Genomic DNA, 17292 nt, shown 5'->3' on the forward strand with positions numbered 1-17292 from the left:
CAGACTTTAACATTTGCTTCATATTTTATATTTTGTTAGCCTAATGGCACAATTGAAGCCATTTTTAAACTCCAGGTGACGTAGTGGTTTCGTCACTTGCCTACGATGCAGTTTGGCGTGTTCGCTTCCCCGCCTGGCACGTGACCACGTTAGTGTGTGAGGTTGTGCAGAAAAAAAAAGTATATATTGTTGATTTTATTTTGTTTAGCTTCTATATCCTTTTGTCCTCCCTGGCATGTTTTGTGTTCGAGTTGTTTTTCACACATTTTGTATCGTTTGTTTGAATAAAGCGTTTTTTTTTTTTTTTAAAGAAAAAGGGTGTGTGCAGTTTCATTTTTCGTCAACAGGTGGCAGTAGCGATTCAAAATGGAATTTTCTGTATTCAGTCGCTTTAATCTATTAAAGACACTAAATTCAATCAATTGTGAATTGTGTGTATTGTCCAGTTAATTTGATAAAATGCTACATAACTGCTTTCGGTTTAAGGTGATTTTGGGGTGGCCAACGGACCGTCACAGAGCAGAAAGTGGAAGAAACTATTATTGCTTCTAAAATTTAATTATCTTTATTCACCACAGTGCTTCAAAGAGAAATTATTTTTGTAATTTTTAAGTAAAAAAAAAATGTAGTCATTTTGTCGTCATTGACACCTCACTTTGTTCACCTCCACTTTTTTTGTGTTTTTATATAGATATTTGACTCATTGAACCATTATCAACAGTAAGAAGATATTTTGTCTATAATTATAACTTTATTATTTTTTTATGAACAATTTATACCTTAATTTTTTTTTCCACTTGCTGTCGACTGAAGATGACATCACTTGTGCTGTATGGAGCCACAGCACTGACAATAAGATTTGGTGCAAAACTAACTTGTAAAAAAAAATGTACCTATAGAAAAAAGTCTAAATTTGTATCTGTAAAAGTCGTGATTTGTACCTGTAAAAAAAATGTGTACCTGTAAAAAAAAAAAAGTGTATGTTTAAAAAAAAATTGTACCTGTAAAAACAAATTTGTACCTGTAAAAGTCATGATTTGTACCTGTACAAAAAAATTTTTGCACCTGTACAAAAGTGTCAATTTGTATCTGTAAAAGTTGTGATTTGTATCTGTAGAAATGACAACTTGTAGTCAAAGAAGTCGCCACTAGGAGTCACAAGTGTTTTTTTCTGCTGCTGTCCAGTCACGTGACTTTTGCACCAAATTTCTCGATTCAGATTCGTACTTGTAGAGCACCGTGATTTGTACTCGTAGAAGAAGAGGGCGGGCTCTGGAGGATTTGGGCGGGCTAAAAGCTCAACCTCATTGGTTGAACGAACGACAGTGGGTTGAACTCAAATGACGCCCATGCACAAGTCCGCAATTCCAAACAAACTGAGAGTAGCCACACCAGTTTACGCGTCATTTTGGAAGATTTCAACATGGTTCAATATACAAACACCGCGTGGAACAGTTTAAACGTTGGTTGACATGCAGAGCACTCCAAGTGGGCAGAAAGAAAGAAGTTTTAGTTTGAAGGTAAGATTTATTGTACGAACATAGCTCGCAATCCGGTGCTAGCATGTCATGTTGTTGTCACGAAAACGGAACACATTGAAGTCACGATTTTTCCTTCAAGATTTGAAGCCTACCAGTGTAAACATACGACCAATAGCTTGTACCTGTAAAAAATAAAAAACTCATAAACTGCTGCTTAGTGCTTAGATGTGAAAATGACTATAGAGCTACAGAACCCTATTGAATGTTTTACAAGATAACCTAAACCTTAACCAAAAGTGGACAGTACTCAGCTACTTGTATTTGACTAACATTATATTCTCACATCTGTACTCTTACTGTCATAATAAAATAAAAACAAAACGTTTTTACTGCGAGTGGATCTTTAAGCCGCTACAGGTATTTTAACCTCAAACCTTTATCCTCTGTATTTAATCATTTTATTTTAAATATTACAATTTCTTGATAAATGTCAGTATTTTTTGCAATGTATGGTTTGCAAACAGTTAAAATAAAAGATGCTTACACTTTTAAACATACACATTTGCTTTCAACATCTGGCATCTACCCCATAAATTGAAACTGGAAAAAAAAAAAAGTGAAACTGAAAACCTGTGACACTCGGATAAAAAAGTGTAAAAAAATCTGCAGATTGGCTTTGAAAAATACATCATAATACAAAACATATGTTTAAAGAAAATACTGTTGTTGTTTTTTATGTCTGTATTAAAATTTTCAATACAACCTATTCCAATGCCAATACTTGTTTCAATGTCAATGCAGCTTTTTCCACATTTTTCTTCCCAATACCAAATCTTATTGTCCGGATGTTGTTACCTATTTCCTCAGCACAGGTGATGTCATCTTCAGTCGACACAGGGATGTGATTTTTCCGCTAATTCGCGGAATTCCGCTTTTTTTTTATCTCCCCCCCCAAAAAAAAAAAATTCCGATTATTTATTTATTTATTTTTTTTAGTAGTTCAATGTGTATGCACATGACTCCGACAGATAACATCTTCTGCTATAACAAAGACATTTGTGGTATGCTCTAATATGAGTTACTTTTCATTTGGTCATGATACAATTATTTGTTCATGAAATTTGAACCCCTCAACATTATTTATGTGTTAACTTAGTAATCACATTAGTTAGATATGATGATATTCTCAGTGATAGTTTTTAAAAGCAAAGGCAGTCCAATGTTTTTGAATGTGACTGATTTTGAGTTGACTAAAACTGCCATTTTATATGGGATAGTTCAATATACATTGAAAATTTATGCTGTTGTTTTGTCTATTTCTTTGTCATGTGAGTGCATTGAAAGTACTTAAAACACGGAAAACCCATGAGCTCCGGGAAGCCCCCTTTGTCCCCCCACCAGGGCACTGCCCTGGACCTAGCTGGGTGCCAGCGGCCCCCAGACCCCCGGCTAAATTTTCTGATAATTTCACTTTGGTCAAATCACATCCCTGTCGACAGCAAATGGAAAAAACAAATTGAATTTAAAATAATAAATATGTATTTATTCATTGGCAAAAACTTGAAGTTGGAGTGCAGCATGTGCACTGTGTCATAGGACGATTTTTGGGGGGTACAAAACAAGAAAATGTTTAAACATCAAAAACAAATATTAAGACAAATAGAATTCTTTGAAACACTATAATTATGCAAGTTCGTTTTGGATGAAAAAAAAAATTAATTAGTTATTTTAAATAAAACAAAAAAAGTGCAAATATATACATTAAAACAACTCAAAAATGAGCATTAATCTTTTTTTTACGGCTATGCTGATTTTTTAATTGTGGAGCGTCATCATTGAAATTGTAATTGCTGAAACAAACTTTTTGCCGACATGCAAGTCATTTTCATTTGGTTGCAGTTGTTAACTTTTGCCACCTGTTGGCCAGGACTTTTTGGGGAAAAAAGTTTTTTAATCTCAATAGGACATTCCTGGTTAAATAAAGGTTACATGAAAATGAAATGAATTCATTAACTCATTCACTGCCATTGACGGCTATAAACGTCAAAAATTCCTTTGAACTATTTCTATTAGTTTAACATTTTTTTTCCACTATTGTTAACAAGAGTATGAAAATGGACATTTAGAACCGATATAAAATTTGTGATTAATCGTGAGTTAACTATTGAAGTCATGCGATTAATTATGAGTAATTCTTTTTCTTTTTTTTCTGGAGAGAGTAAAAAATTGAATCGCCTGACGAGATGGTTATTAAAAATTAGGGGCGTCGAGCGATTATTTATTTTTTTACTCGTAATAAAGCGCATGAATTCAAAAGTTAACTCACGATTAATCACAAATTTTATATCTGTTCTAAATGTACAATTAAAAAAATCTAGGTTTTCATACTCTTGTTAACAAAAGTAGATTTTTTTTTTAACTAATAGAAATAGTCAAAATGATTTTTGGGTGTCTATAATGGCAGTGAATGAGTTAAAAGGTTAAAAAAAAAAACATCTTAACGAGGGGTGCCAATTATGGAGGGCAGTGAGTGTATAAGAAGAACAAATGGAATTGGAGTCTCACGATGGACCTTAGAAATTTCCCAGAAATGTTTTTTTGTGGTTTGAGTCCACTAATTCAGTGGTCCCCAACCTTTTCTGTACCACGGACCGGTTTAATGTCGTCAATATTTTCACGGCACAATCTAAAGGTTTAGCTGATAAAAACAAAATAAAATGACAAGAAAAAAACTGGTATTTTCTTTATAATAATAATGAACGTAAAGTCTACTGTGTAATCATGTGCAACTTTATTAACTGGGTCCGTAACGTCGCACCAACAACAGAGTTGTCAAGTGAGACGGATGTAACAGACAGAATCCGGCCACTTTTCAAAATAAAACAAAATTTTCGAAAAAAAATAAAAATAATGCAAATTTTTTTTATTTCGGTACCAAATGACCCACGGCCCGGTACCAAATGACCCACGGCCCGGTACCGGGCCCGGTGGTTGGGGACCACTGCACTAATTGACTTACACGGCGTGGCCGAGTGGCCCGTCCTTAATGATGGGGAACAAGGGTTCGCTGTCCACGCCTTGCTCCTGCTTCAGCTTGTTTTTAAAGGTATTATTCGTACATGAAAAATAGTGAAGTTATAAATTAATTCTGGACAAAATACTTAGTACCGCTGCTGAGTCAAGTATCTCTTTAAAGTAGCATTGCGGACTGTGTCATGTCATTTTTAGCACACGCTGTGGGTCACTCAAAAATGGATAGTGGGCCGTAGTTTGGAGCCCCACGCTAGAATAACGAGTTGAATCTTGTTAATCCAGTGCTTCCAAAACAGAAAAAAACAAACAAATAGGATGGTAAAAAAATCTAATCTTTAATGTATGATTTTCAGAACAAAAAGCATTATGAAACAATTTCCCCCGAACCACCGAGAAAGCAGAGTCGCGCTTGACAACGATGAAAATGACGATGATGATGTCATTCCGTGAGCTTCATCTCCTGTAGCGGTACCTCTTGAAGTGGAACCACAGCTGAAAGATCCCATTGGCAAACTGGCAGCGGAAGCCGTGTCGGTGCGAATACTCCCACTCTCTGTTGACTATCTTGAAGGCGATGTCCTCGTACGGCGGGCCGGCGTGGAACCTGAGGATCCCAAAGTCCTTGTTGTCGGGACTGGGCTCCAGGAAGTACTGAGGGGTGGAGCGCTTGTTTATCAGGTCCGGGTAGAAAATATTAAATTTATAGCCCTGGACGATCTTGGGTGGAGGGTTGTCAAAGTCGTAATGGGTCTGATTGTATTTGTTCCACTCAAACCCGGTGTGGACCCTGTTGAAGAAGCGAGGTTTTCGCGGGCGGTATTTGTCCGCCCACAGGTACATCTTGCCCGTGACGGGAATCTCCACGCTGAATTGCGCCTCGTCGTTGCCCATTCCCTCTTTGGCTCGACGCACAAAGGCGTCCTCGGCGCTCTCGCTGGCGTCCCCTGGTGGAAAGACGGAGATGAGCAACGGGATTGCAGCTTTGAGATACGAGTCCAGTTTGCTTTACTTTCCAGATTCATTTTCTTCTGCCGTTCGTCTTTATTTACTTATTTTGTGTGTGTAATTTTTCAGACAGTTTTTCATAATTTTGGCATTTTGGGTGATTTTCTGCATCTCTTCTTCCTTATTTGGACATTTTATGGCTATTTGTGACTTTTTAAATTAATTTGTTTATTTTTTTTTAACCTTTTTAGCTATCAACTTTTCTGACATTTTCAACAATTTCGTGGACATTTTATGGAAATGATTAGAATTTCTTCATTTTTTTCCTGGACATTTTTAAGTGTTTTCTTTTCTCACTTACAAAAAAAACATACAAACAATGTTCTGACTTTTTTTTTTTTTTTTACAATCCCGAAGACATTTTATGATAATTTTCTTCTTTTCTTTTGTTTTGGGATATTTTATGGTTACTTTTGAATGTTATCTTTTTTTATTAATTAAAAATGAGATTCTCTGACATTTTTGGCAATTTCATGGTAATTTTCAGCTTTTCTGTTTAGACATTTAATGGTCACTTTTTGGACATTTTAGTAGGGATGCTCGATGAAATCACAATTAAGACAATCATTTGTTTTTTGGTACAAAACAAGAACATGTTTAAATATGTTATTGTAAAAAAATTATACATTAACCCATTAAGGCCTAAAGCGCCTGGCAAAACATGCCTCTAAAACCTAAACCTTCATTTTTTTTCTTGGGCATTTTTAAATGTTTTCTTTTCTCCCATAAAACAAATAAATAAATAAAAAACAATGTTCTTTTTTATTTTTTTTTAACAATTCCAAAGACACTTTATGATAATTTTCTGCTTTTCTTTTGTTTTTGGACATTTTATGGTTACTTTTTGAATGTTTTCATTTCTTTCTTTTTTTTAAAAAATTCACTTCTCTGACATTTTGGGCAACTTCTTATACATTTGATGGTAATTTTCTGCTTTTCCTTTTTGGACATTTTATGATCACTTTTTGGACATTTTTAGTAGGGCTGCTCGATGAATTCACGATTAGGACAAGAAAATGTTTAAACGTGTAAAAAAATAAAATAAAATTAAGACAAATACATTTCTTTGAAACACTATAATTATGCAAGTTACTCTTGGAACAAACCAGATTAATTAAATTAGTCATTTTAAAATAAAAAAGGTGCAAATATATATACATTTAAACAATTCAAAATTAGTATTAATAATATTTGATTTTTGTCTTGATTATGCCGATTTTGTAATTGTGGAATGTAATAATTGAAACTAATTGAATTTCGATTAATTGCACAGCACAAATTTTTAGGTAATTTTAAAAAACTTTTTCATCTACCTTTCATCAGTCTTTTTCTGACAACTTAAATATTTTGACAGTTAATTTTTTTTTTTTTATCATTTATTAATTAAAGAATAAGATTCATTAAATTAGCCATTTTAAAATAAAAAAGGTGCAAATATATAAATTGAAACATTTCAAAATTAGTAATAATATTTTATTTTTGTCTTGATTATGTCGATTTTGTAATTGTGGAATATAATAATTGAAACTGTAATTACATTTTGATTAATTGCACAGCCCAAATTTTTAGGTAATCTTAAAAACTTTTTCATCTACCTTTCATCAGTCTTTTTCTGACAACTTAAATATTTTGACAGTTAAATTTTTTTATTTTATATTATTCATTAATAAAAGAATAAGATTCATTAAATTAGTAATTTTAAAATAAAAAAAGTGCAAATATATACATTTAAACATTTCAAAATTAGTAATAATATTTTATTTTTGTCTTTGTCTTGATTATGTCGATTTTGTAATTGTGGAATGTAATAATTGAAATTGAATTTTGATTAATTGCACAGCCCTAATTTTTAAAACTTCTTCATCTACCTTTCATTAGTCTTTTCCTGACAACTTAAATATTTTTGACAGTTTAAAAAAATATTTTATTCTTGTTTTGTTTTTTTATTAACTCTAATTATCTAAATCATTAATTCATTTAAATAATATTTTATCCAAAAACTACAAATGTAAAAAATGATTAATTTCTACATTTTTATTTAATTACATTTTTTTAAATATCCACAGGGTGCCGCAAGAGAGGGACTAAAGAGTCGCAGGTTGCAGACACTCGTCTCATCCTATTAAAACGAATAAAAATGTCGGTTGACGTCCTACCTGTGACCTGCAGCTGCCTGCGTGCTAACTGCAGCCTGTGCGCGTCCTCCTCGGGGGTGATGGTGTGCGTGTCCAGCGGCAGCTCGGAGGTCGCCAGCACCGCGGGGCTGTAGCGACCCGAATCGTACTCCGCCTGGCTCTGCTGAATCAGGTCCTCCTCCGTCAACACCGCCTCCGCCTCCTCTCCTTTCTCCTCATCCTTTTTCTTCCCACCGCTTTCTCTTCCCTCCTCACTGCGCTCAGCGTGTTCCGCTGAAGATGTGGACGGGCCGTCCTCGCCTGCGGGCACTTTTTTGCTGTTTTGGGATGAGAGGGAAGACGACGGGCCGGGCTCTTCTGATGTTGACTCTCCTGCTCGGCCTCCTGCTCTGGTGTCACTTTCGCAAGGGGAAAAAAAAAAAAAAAAGTTGTTTTTTTTGGAATGCATGCGTTAGTGCTCAAGATAAAGTAACCTTGCTTGACCACTAAGCATGTCGAATTTGTCAGTTCAGCAGGAATTAATATTACATTTGTGGAATATGAGTTATGAAGCAAAATCCCGCCGTTTTTATCCACCTCAGGTGGCGGCCATTTTGCCACTTACTTGCAGATGACATCACAGTTGCTCAGACAACAACCAATCACAGCTCACCGGTTTTCTGAAGCTGAGCTGTGATTGGTTGTTGTTACCTGAGACATGAGTAACTGTGATTAGGGGTGGGAATCTTTAAATGTCTCACGAATCGATTCGATTCCGATTTTTGGGGTCTGCGATTCGATTCAGAATCGATTTTCGGTTATGAACGATTTTTGATTGACAATGATTTTTACTTCAATTTATCGATGTTCAAGGAATCGTAATGATCTACTCCAGTCTGACACGCTAATGCTAATTAGCGCGCTACTCGCGACACTTTTATCACTCAAAAGCTTGGCTCCACGCTGCAAAAAAACCCAACTTTTATTGGAATAACTTGATCGTGACTTTTTCCTTCTACTCTCTAATGTGGCTACAACTTAACTGTGTATCAGAACGCGTGGAAACACACTGCCCCTCAGTGGCCAAATCGGGTACAACATGAACAGCGCTCCCAATAAAGGCACACACAAACAAAGAGAAGACAGTATAAAATAATTCAAATAAAATAGATTCTGAATCGTACTAAATGAGAATCACGATTCTTATGAGAATCTATTTTTTGGGCACACCCCTAACTGTGATGTCTAGTGATGACTATTGGGGCTGCTCGATTATGGGAAAAATAATAATCATGATTATTTTGGCAGTAATTGAAATCACGATTATTCAAACGATTATTTATTTTTTGGTACAAAACAAGAAAATGTTTAAGCATTTAAAAATATTAAGACCAATTAAAAAAAAAAAGAAAAAGAAACACTATAATTATGTAAGTTCCTTTTTTCTTTATTCATTGGCAAAAACTTGAAGTTGGAGTGCAGCATGTGCACTGTGTCGTAGGACGATTTTTTTGGGGTACAAAACAAGAAAATGTTTAAACTTAAAAAAAATAAAAAAATATTAAGACAAATAAAATTCTTTGAAACACTATAATTATGCAAGTTCCTTTTGGATGAAACAAAAAATATTTAATTAGTTATTTTAAATAAAAAAAAGGTGCAAATACATTTAAACAACTCAAAAATGAGCATTAATAATCTTTTTTTACGGCTATGCTGATTTTTTAATTGTGGAGCGTCATCATTGAAATTGTAATTGCTGAAACGAACTTTTTGCCGACATGCAAGTCATTTTCATTTGGTTGCAGTTGTTAACTTTTGCCACCTGTTGGCCAGGACTTTTTGGGGAAAAAAGTTTTTTAATCTCAATAGGACATTCCTGGTTAAATAAAGGTTACATGAAAATGAAATGAATTCATTAACTCATTCACTGCCATTGACGGCTATAAACGTCAAAAATTCCTTTGAACTATTTCTATTCGTTTAACATTTTTTTCCACTATTGTTAACAAGAGTATGAAAATGGACATTTAGAACCGATATAAAATTTGTGATTAATCGTGAGTTAACTATTGAAGTCATGCGATTAATTATGAGTAATTCTTTTTCTTTTTTTTCTAGAGAGAGTAAAAAATTGAATCGCCTGACGAGATGGTTATTAAAAATTAGGGGCGTCGGGCGATTATTTATTTTTTTACTCGTAATAAATCGCATGACTTCAATAGTTAACTCACGATTAATCACAGATTTTATATCTTTTCTAAATGTACAATAAAAAAAATCTAGGTTTTCATACTCTGGTTAACAAAAGTAAAAAAAAAAATTTAACTAATAGAAATAGTCAAAATGATTTTTGGGTGTCTAAAGCCGTCAATGGCAGTGAATGAGTTAAAAGGTTTAAAAAAAAAAAACATCTTAACAAAGGGTGCCAATTATGGAGGGCAGTGAGTGTATAAGAAGAACAAATGGAACTGGAGTCTCACGATGGACCTCAGAAATGTTTGTGGTTCGAGTCCACTAATTGGCTTACATGGCGTGGCCGAGTGGCTCGTCCTTAATGATGGGGAACAAGGGTTCGCTGTCCACGCCTTGCTCCTGCTTCAGCTTGAACAGCTTCTGACGCAGCACATCCTGATGTCGCTCTCTCAGCCTGTCACGCAAACACATTTTCAGGTACACAACAATTGCTCATTGTTACACACTAAATACTTAAAAAAAAAAAAAAATTTTATGCTGGGTTGTTTTCCTAACCCACTCGCTGGGTAGCAAATTGGGTTACTTCTACCTAAGGTTGGTTAATTATTTTGACCAAGCAGATTGGGTTGCAGTGCTGCCACTATGGAATATTTTTTAGAATCGATTAATCTATCGATTATTCAATCGCTTTAATCGACTAATCGGATACATTTTAATTTTGCATTAAAATGTATTGCAAAAGCACTCCCCCCCGCTTCCTGTTTATTAATCATTGATTGGTGTTTATTTCATACTTCATATTTGTACAGTGATTTAAAGAAAAAAAAGGGAAAAAGAGCTGTTTGCAAATGTCTTATTTACATTCATATTACATATATGACAAACGATTACTCGATTATTAAAATAGTGACTCGATTAACTCCCAAAAACGTATCAAAACATTCTATTTATATATTGCCAAAAACTTATATGTATTTTTTTTTTTTTGCTAGAGCATACAGAAGGCTTTGATGCAGCCTCTCAACTGCAAAGAATGGTTGAAGAAATGGAAGTTATTATACAAACAGCCAGCAGGTGGCAGCAGAGTATAAGAGATCAACTAGGGCCATGCTTCAATAAGCTCATTTCCCCACAGTTCTAAACAGATTTGTGAATAATGATTAAACTTAGCTATGTTCTAATGCTAATTGCTACAAAACGGAAACAGATACAAATATACTTTTTGTCCTGATGAAAGAAGAGACTCTAATCTTTCTTTTGGTAGGTTCCATGTTTTTATAGTGATAGACAATATTCTGTGGACCTTGCAGAATCAGTCAAACAGCCGGGAGTGAAAGGGGTTGCTTCAGTGAAAATGGCTGCGAGTGAATGAGTTAATTTGATAATAGATTACTCGTCGATTAACCGGTTAATTTTGACAGCTCGAGTTGAAGATTGGATTTGAGCGGCCTGAAGATCTGAAGCTGGTGGCCATTTTGGACATTTTTGTGTACTGAAGTTGAAGTCAACCCAGCAGGTTTAAGAGACTTATTCTAAGTTTTCATTTCATTTCAGCTGCATACAATTATTATTATTTTTTAACTCATTCACTGCCATTGACGGCTATAAACGTCAAAAATTAATTTGGACTATTTCTCTTAGTTTAAATTTTTTCTACTTTTGATAGCAAGAGTATGAAAACCTAGATATTTTTTTTATTGTACATTTAGAACATATATAAAATTTGTAATTAATCACGAGTTAACTAGTGAAGTCATGCGATTAATTACAATTAAAAAAAAATTGAATTGCTTGACAAGATGATTATTAAAAATTAGGGGCATCAGGCGATTAAAATGTTAACTCACGATTAATCACAAATTTTATATATGTTAAAAATGTACAATTTTAAAAAATCTAGGTTTTTATACTCTTGTTAACAAAAGTAGAAAAAAAATGTAACTAATAGAAATGATTTTTGGACAATTATAACCGTCAACGGCAGTGAATGAGTTGATAAAATGTCATCAGCAGCACATTCTTACCTGGCTCTTGCCATGTAGACTCGGACCTGCTGAAGCAGACTCTCCCAGTAGCCGATGTCCAGGTTGGACCCGCCGGCCCGGATCTTGGTCTCTATGTTGAGGTGCAGCGCCTGCAGCTGGCTGTACGTCTTCCCTTTGAACACCGTCTGCACGTCGCTGCTCACGGCCGTGTTGATGCCGTCACGCCGGTCACCTGCGGGGCGGCGCATGCCGGTCACTTTCCGTTTGCAATGAAAGGTGAAGCCTGATGAAAAAGAGGAAATCGCGTACCCGGTCCTTTTCCGGAGGCCTCCAGTTTTCTCAGCTTGCTGATTTCGTCCTCCGTGATGGTGGTCATGTCTCTCCAGAAATCCACGTTCTTGCCTTGTTCCAGCTCCATGTAAACCTGACAGCACAACAACAATTCCATGTCATTATCTGCACTAGTGCTTCTCAAATGGGGCTTGTTAAAAATGATTTTAAAAGTATTTGTCAATATTTCAAAAAAATATACAAGTTCATAAAATGAATTTTATATTCAGTAGGTCATTTAGTTTCAGTGTCCTAAAAACCCAGCATCCCCGCCGTACCAGAATGGTTTGACCCAACTTGTCAATCACTTGAAAACTTTATTTAAAATTCAGCTCATTATTTATGTTTGAGAACAAAACTTTACTATGATCCCAAAAGATGACACTTTATAGTGATAATAGTTTGCAAGGGTGTGAATTGCGTAGTACCTGGCGATTTCGAATCGTATCACGATTCATAGGTCACGATTCGATTCGATACCGATTAATCCAGATATGAATCTATAAATTGATTATTGCATTTTTTTTCTTTACTCAAATTTAGAAAATACTAATCAGTAAACGTGTACATGTACACTGTAAGATTTGTATGAAAATGTATTTATTTATCTGGAAATTCAGGCTTATAAGTGAGCCAATGCATTTACAAACAGGTTGGAATCTGTTTCATGTTTGAACAGCACTGAAATAAAATATGAAGGCTTAATGTTCCATTAATAGAACATTCTTTCTTGCTTAATGTGTGAATCCTAACCCTAAGTAAGACATTTTGTTGAATGTTTCCATAAAAAATTGATGTTTAAAAATCGATTCGGCCGCATATCGAATCGATTCGAGAATTGCGCGCTGTAATATCGCGATATCTTGCCGAATCGATTTTTTCTAACAATCCTAATAGTTTGTATGTGCACACATCTTTATTTATAATTAATTCTCTCTTTCTTTTTTTTCCCTTATTAAGTTATATCTTTTTATTTCCAAATAGTTCAAGAGACCACATAACAACAAATAAAATCCCAAAGTTGAATAAATCAGACAATGATGGCACATCACTCGATTTATTTATTTTTCAATCAGAAATGCTTTGCGCTGGTTAGGGGTTACAAAATATTTCAGTGTGGCTACGTCACAAAAAAAAAAAGGTTGGGAACCACTGATCTTCACTGCTTACATAAACTTTGGGATATTTGCGTCAAATTTCCGGATGAACCCAAATTTCCCAATAACCTTTCCAAGTTAACTCCATTTTATCATCTCTAAACTTTTGATTGCACATGTTCATCCAAATGTTCAATGTTTTAGCAGCTTTTGCCAAACGTCACCTTCTCTAACAAAGAATTCAGCGCCCTCTTAGAGAAAAGCACGCGATGCAAAAAGTATCACTCATATTGAACAGTTACGCAAGCGGGTTCAAAGGTTGAGAGTCGATCAAACAAAGTTCACCTGAAAAAAAATTTGTGCAGTTTCCGTTCATCCTGAAATTTCACCTGAAGGCCGAGGCAGTGCAACTAGTGGTTGATACGACATGAATTAATTCATAAACAATAAATGGGACTAAATCAGTATGCATTTTTGTCGAGACCAAAATGTACTTCACTTAATAAAAACTGGACTAAAACCTATGGACATTTTTAGTTCATGAACAAAAATTTGACGGAAACGATATGATTTTGTAAAATATTGTTTCCGCTCCCCCCCCCCCCCGCCGCCTCCCTTTTCAAATCTGCAGCTCGCGAGTGCAACATGCAAAAACACATAGAACAGAGAGGAGGTGGATCACGGTGAAGGAAAAAAAAAACAAGTAAATTATAGCGATAATGTTCATTAATCCAATGGCTATAACGTTCCAACAATAATGTTAATCCAACTGCTAACAAATGCTGGCTAATTTACTAGCTCATAGCATGGAGCCATCGTAGCCACTTGTTGACATACTGTAATTGAGCGTGAAGTTGTTTTTCATCAAAAAGATGACAAAAAAAATATACAGGGGTAAAATGATTGTCCTGACTAAAAGGTTGACAGTTTTTGTTGACTAAAACTTGACAAATAAAATTATATTTACTTGGACCAAAATGCTTGTTTTATAGTTGACTAAAAATGGACTCTAAAAACGGGAAGAGATTGACTACGATAAAAACTAGCAAGCGTAATTGAAACTGTACTAAAACTGAGACTAAATTTAATAATGGCGGATAAAATTAACACTACCGCACACTAGGGGTAGGAATCTTTGAATGTCTCAAAAATCGATTCGATTCCGGTTTTCGGGTGTGCGATTCGATTCAGAATCGATTTTCAATTAAGAACGTTTTTTTGATTCAACGTGATTTGATTGGCAATGATTTTTGCTTCAATCTATAGATGTTCAAGGAATCATAATGATCTACTTCAGTCTGACACGCTAATGCTAATTAGCGCGCTACTCGCGGCACTTTTATCACTCAAAAGAATGGCTCCACGCTGCAAAAAAAAAAAAACCCTACTTTTATTGGAATAGCTTGATCGTGACTTTTTCCTTCTACTCTCTAATGTGGCTACAACTGAACAGTGTATCAGAACGCGTGGAACCACACTGCCTCTAAGTGGCCAAACCGGGCACAACATGCACAGCGCTCCCAATAAAGGCACACACAAACAAAGGGGAGACAGTAAAAAATAATTGGAATAAAATCGATTTTGGCCCTATCTATCTATCTATCTATTCTGTATTGTACTAAATGAGAATCGCGATTCTTATGAGAATCGATTTTTTGGCACACCTTCAAGTGTCACCCACCTTAATATCCTCCAGAAGATCATCCATGTCTGTGACTGTCAGCCCATTGAGGAAGGTGTACGGTTCGTGCATCTCAACAGCGAGATCGTCATCTTCGGCGCTGATGTACTTGGCCAGCAGGTCGATGGGTTTCGCACGGCCATCGCGGATTCGAATCTTAGACCTGGACACGCACGGTTTGAATTCAATGTTTGGGGTCCAAATATTACAATCTTGCTGCAGTTTTTTTCCCAGCCGTGGTAGCTGCATACCGCAGTTTGGCCTGATGCAGGTGGAAGTTGTCCTCTTGTTCGGCCCAGGTCTTGAAATGCTCCGCTTCTTTCTCTCTCTGTAGCATCTCCAGCTCCGTCTCCCTCATTGCTTTCTCTCGCTCACGCTCCAAACGCAGCTGCTTTACCTACAACAAATTAATAATACATTAGTAATACAGTACAGATAAATGTGCTTTGTTAGTTTGAATGAGGACCTTGAAAAAAAATCACATTTAAAATCGCAATATAACAAACAAACTATTGCAATTCGATCGCAATTCGATGACCCGTCCAGCCAAAGTATGCAGCAACCAACCTTCTGAAGTTCTCGGCGATTCTCCTCCTGGATGCGTTTGTTCCTCTCCTTAAGATCTTTCTCTCCGAGGTGTCCGATACCTTTCTTATCCAAAGCCTGACAAAACAAAAACAGGGCAGAGTATGTGATCTAAAAGGCAATTTAGAAAAAGTGATCTAATGGAAGCAGCTCCGCCTCCAAACATACCTTTTGCCATTTGAACGTGCCCAATAGGTTATTATCACCAAAAGGGTTGTCGGCATTGGTGTATCCCATGTACTCTTCACTCCAACCCATCTTTTCTCTCCTCTTCTTTTCCTTCGCCTCCTTCTTGGCCAACCTCCTGGCCCGCTTCTCTTCTGGTGTCTCCAGAGCCTTCATCATCTCCTTCTGGTTTTTTTGGGCTTCCTTGTCTTTGGCGGTCTTGCTCTCCCGATCAGAGCCAGAGCTGTCAGAGGAGTCGGCCGAACTGGACTGAGGTCTCCCTCGGTCTCGGCCTTTCCCGCTCCTTCCAGGCTCGCCTTCGCTACTCCTTTTGCTTTTGTCTCGTTCCGATTTCCTCTCTCTATCTCTGTCTCGCTGCTCCTTCTGTCTCTGTCTATCTCTACTGAGGCTTCTCCGTCTTCCTCGCTCTCTTTCATTGCTTCCATCTTGGGAGCCTGAAGAAGACCTTTCCCTCCTTCTCTCTTGAGATGTTCCTCTTCGGATCTGCATGTTGCTTCTTCTCCCTCTTTCTTTAGTATGATCTGAATCAGAACTGAGATAAAACAAACGATTCGATAAACATGATGTATGTTTTGAAAACTAAAGGCTCAATATGTTGTTGGAACTAACATTTTTCCGTAACGGTGCATTCAAAAACATTTCGGATGTTAAGGGCCGCTTGCCTTCATGAAGACATACATACCTTGTCAACAAAACGATCAACAACAACAATATCTACACTTTGCATCAGTACCTGGACGAATTGTCCTTAGATTTGCTCCTGACACGTTGCATTATTTGCCTCTTGTCACTCTCCGAGCCACTTCGAGAACTTGAACGGCCCCGATGTTGAGGCCGTCGTCTGTCTGGTGAGCTGCTACCGGAATCGCGACTGTCGGACCGTGCGTGGCCCCGAGCGGATCGTTTTGGGTCCAGAATTTGAGAGCGATTCGGCCTTCTCTCTGGAGATTTAGACCTGCTTACTCTGGATCTATTTGGCCGGTCCTGGCTTCGACTTCTGGACACAGAACGGGATCGTCGTCTTGATTTCGAACCCATCACGAACTTTGCGTTCAACAGGGGTCCTGATACGATTTTGTCGCGTTAATGCCATGTGATATACAAGGTTTATTTTTCTTTTTACATACTCTATAATAGCCATCCTGTCACATAAATATTCAATATCTGAACATAAAATCGATACATGACATAAGTCACGCAATTTGTGCTATATTGTATTTTTCCCCTCAAACCATTCACTCAGGCAAAATAGGGGCAGCTAAAAGCGGGTACTTTCTGTTATTGTGGCGCAAGATAAAAACGTCACACTGGACCCGAGTATTATAAATTTAAATTTAAAAGTTGACTGCGCTGGTGTTTACGCCATTATACGTCCAAAATTAAATATTCAACACGCCATTGCTTTATTAAATAAAAATGATTTAATTCGAAAAATAGGTCAACGCAGCTTCTCGCAAACGCAAACAACACTCGCGTTCGTGTTACATCCTGTAACTGGTGAATGTAGTTCTCCACATTATTTCCGCTATATAGAATGCATATAATGTCAGGCGTATTTTACTCAATTTCAGTTTATACTGTTTGCTGGGTATAAAATAG

At 36.3% G+C, this 17292-nt stretch overlaps 1 protein-coding gene and 1 long non-coding RNA gene across 2 annotated transcripts; one reads left to right on the top strand and one right to left on the bottom strand.

Annotated features, from left to right (window-relative positions):
* Positions 1-1384: 1384 nt before the first annotated feature.
* LOC144042937 (uncharacterized) lies at positions 1385-8111 on the top strand. Its single transcript, XR_013291019.1, has 2 exons — positions 1385-1520; positions 7586-8111. It is a non-coding gene; the product is annotated as an uncharacterized LOC144042937 (long non-coding RNA).
* Positions 4829-16951, bottom strand: cactin. Its single transcript, XM_077556052.1, has 10 exons — positions 16427-16951; positions 15676-16225; positions 15490-15585; positions 15174-15319; positions 14923-15085; positions 12124-12238; positions 11854-12046; positions 10164-10283; positions 7676-8052; positions 4829-5458 (listed from the first exon to the last, which is right to left on the bottom strand). The coding sequence occupies exons 1-10, from the start codon at positions 16729-16731 to the stop codon at positions 4968-4970; spliced, it is 2556 nt and encodes an 851-aa protein (XP_077412178.1). The 5' UTR covers positions 16732-16951; the 3' UTR covers positions 4829-4967.
* Positions 16952-17292: the final 341 nt, after the last annotated feature.

Source organism: Vanacampus margaritifer, chromosome 2 (assembly GCF_051991255.1).
Source record: "Vanacampus margaritifer isolate UIUO_Vmar chromosome 2, RoL_Vmar_1.0, whole genome shotgun sequence".
NCBI lineage: Eukaryota > Metazoa > Chordata > Actinopteri > Syngnathiformes > Syngnathidae > Vanacampus > Vanacampus margaritifer.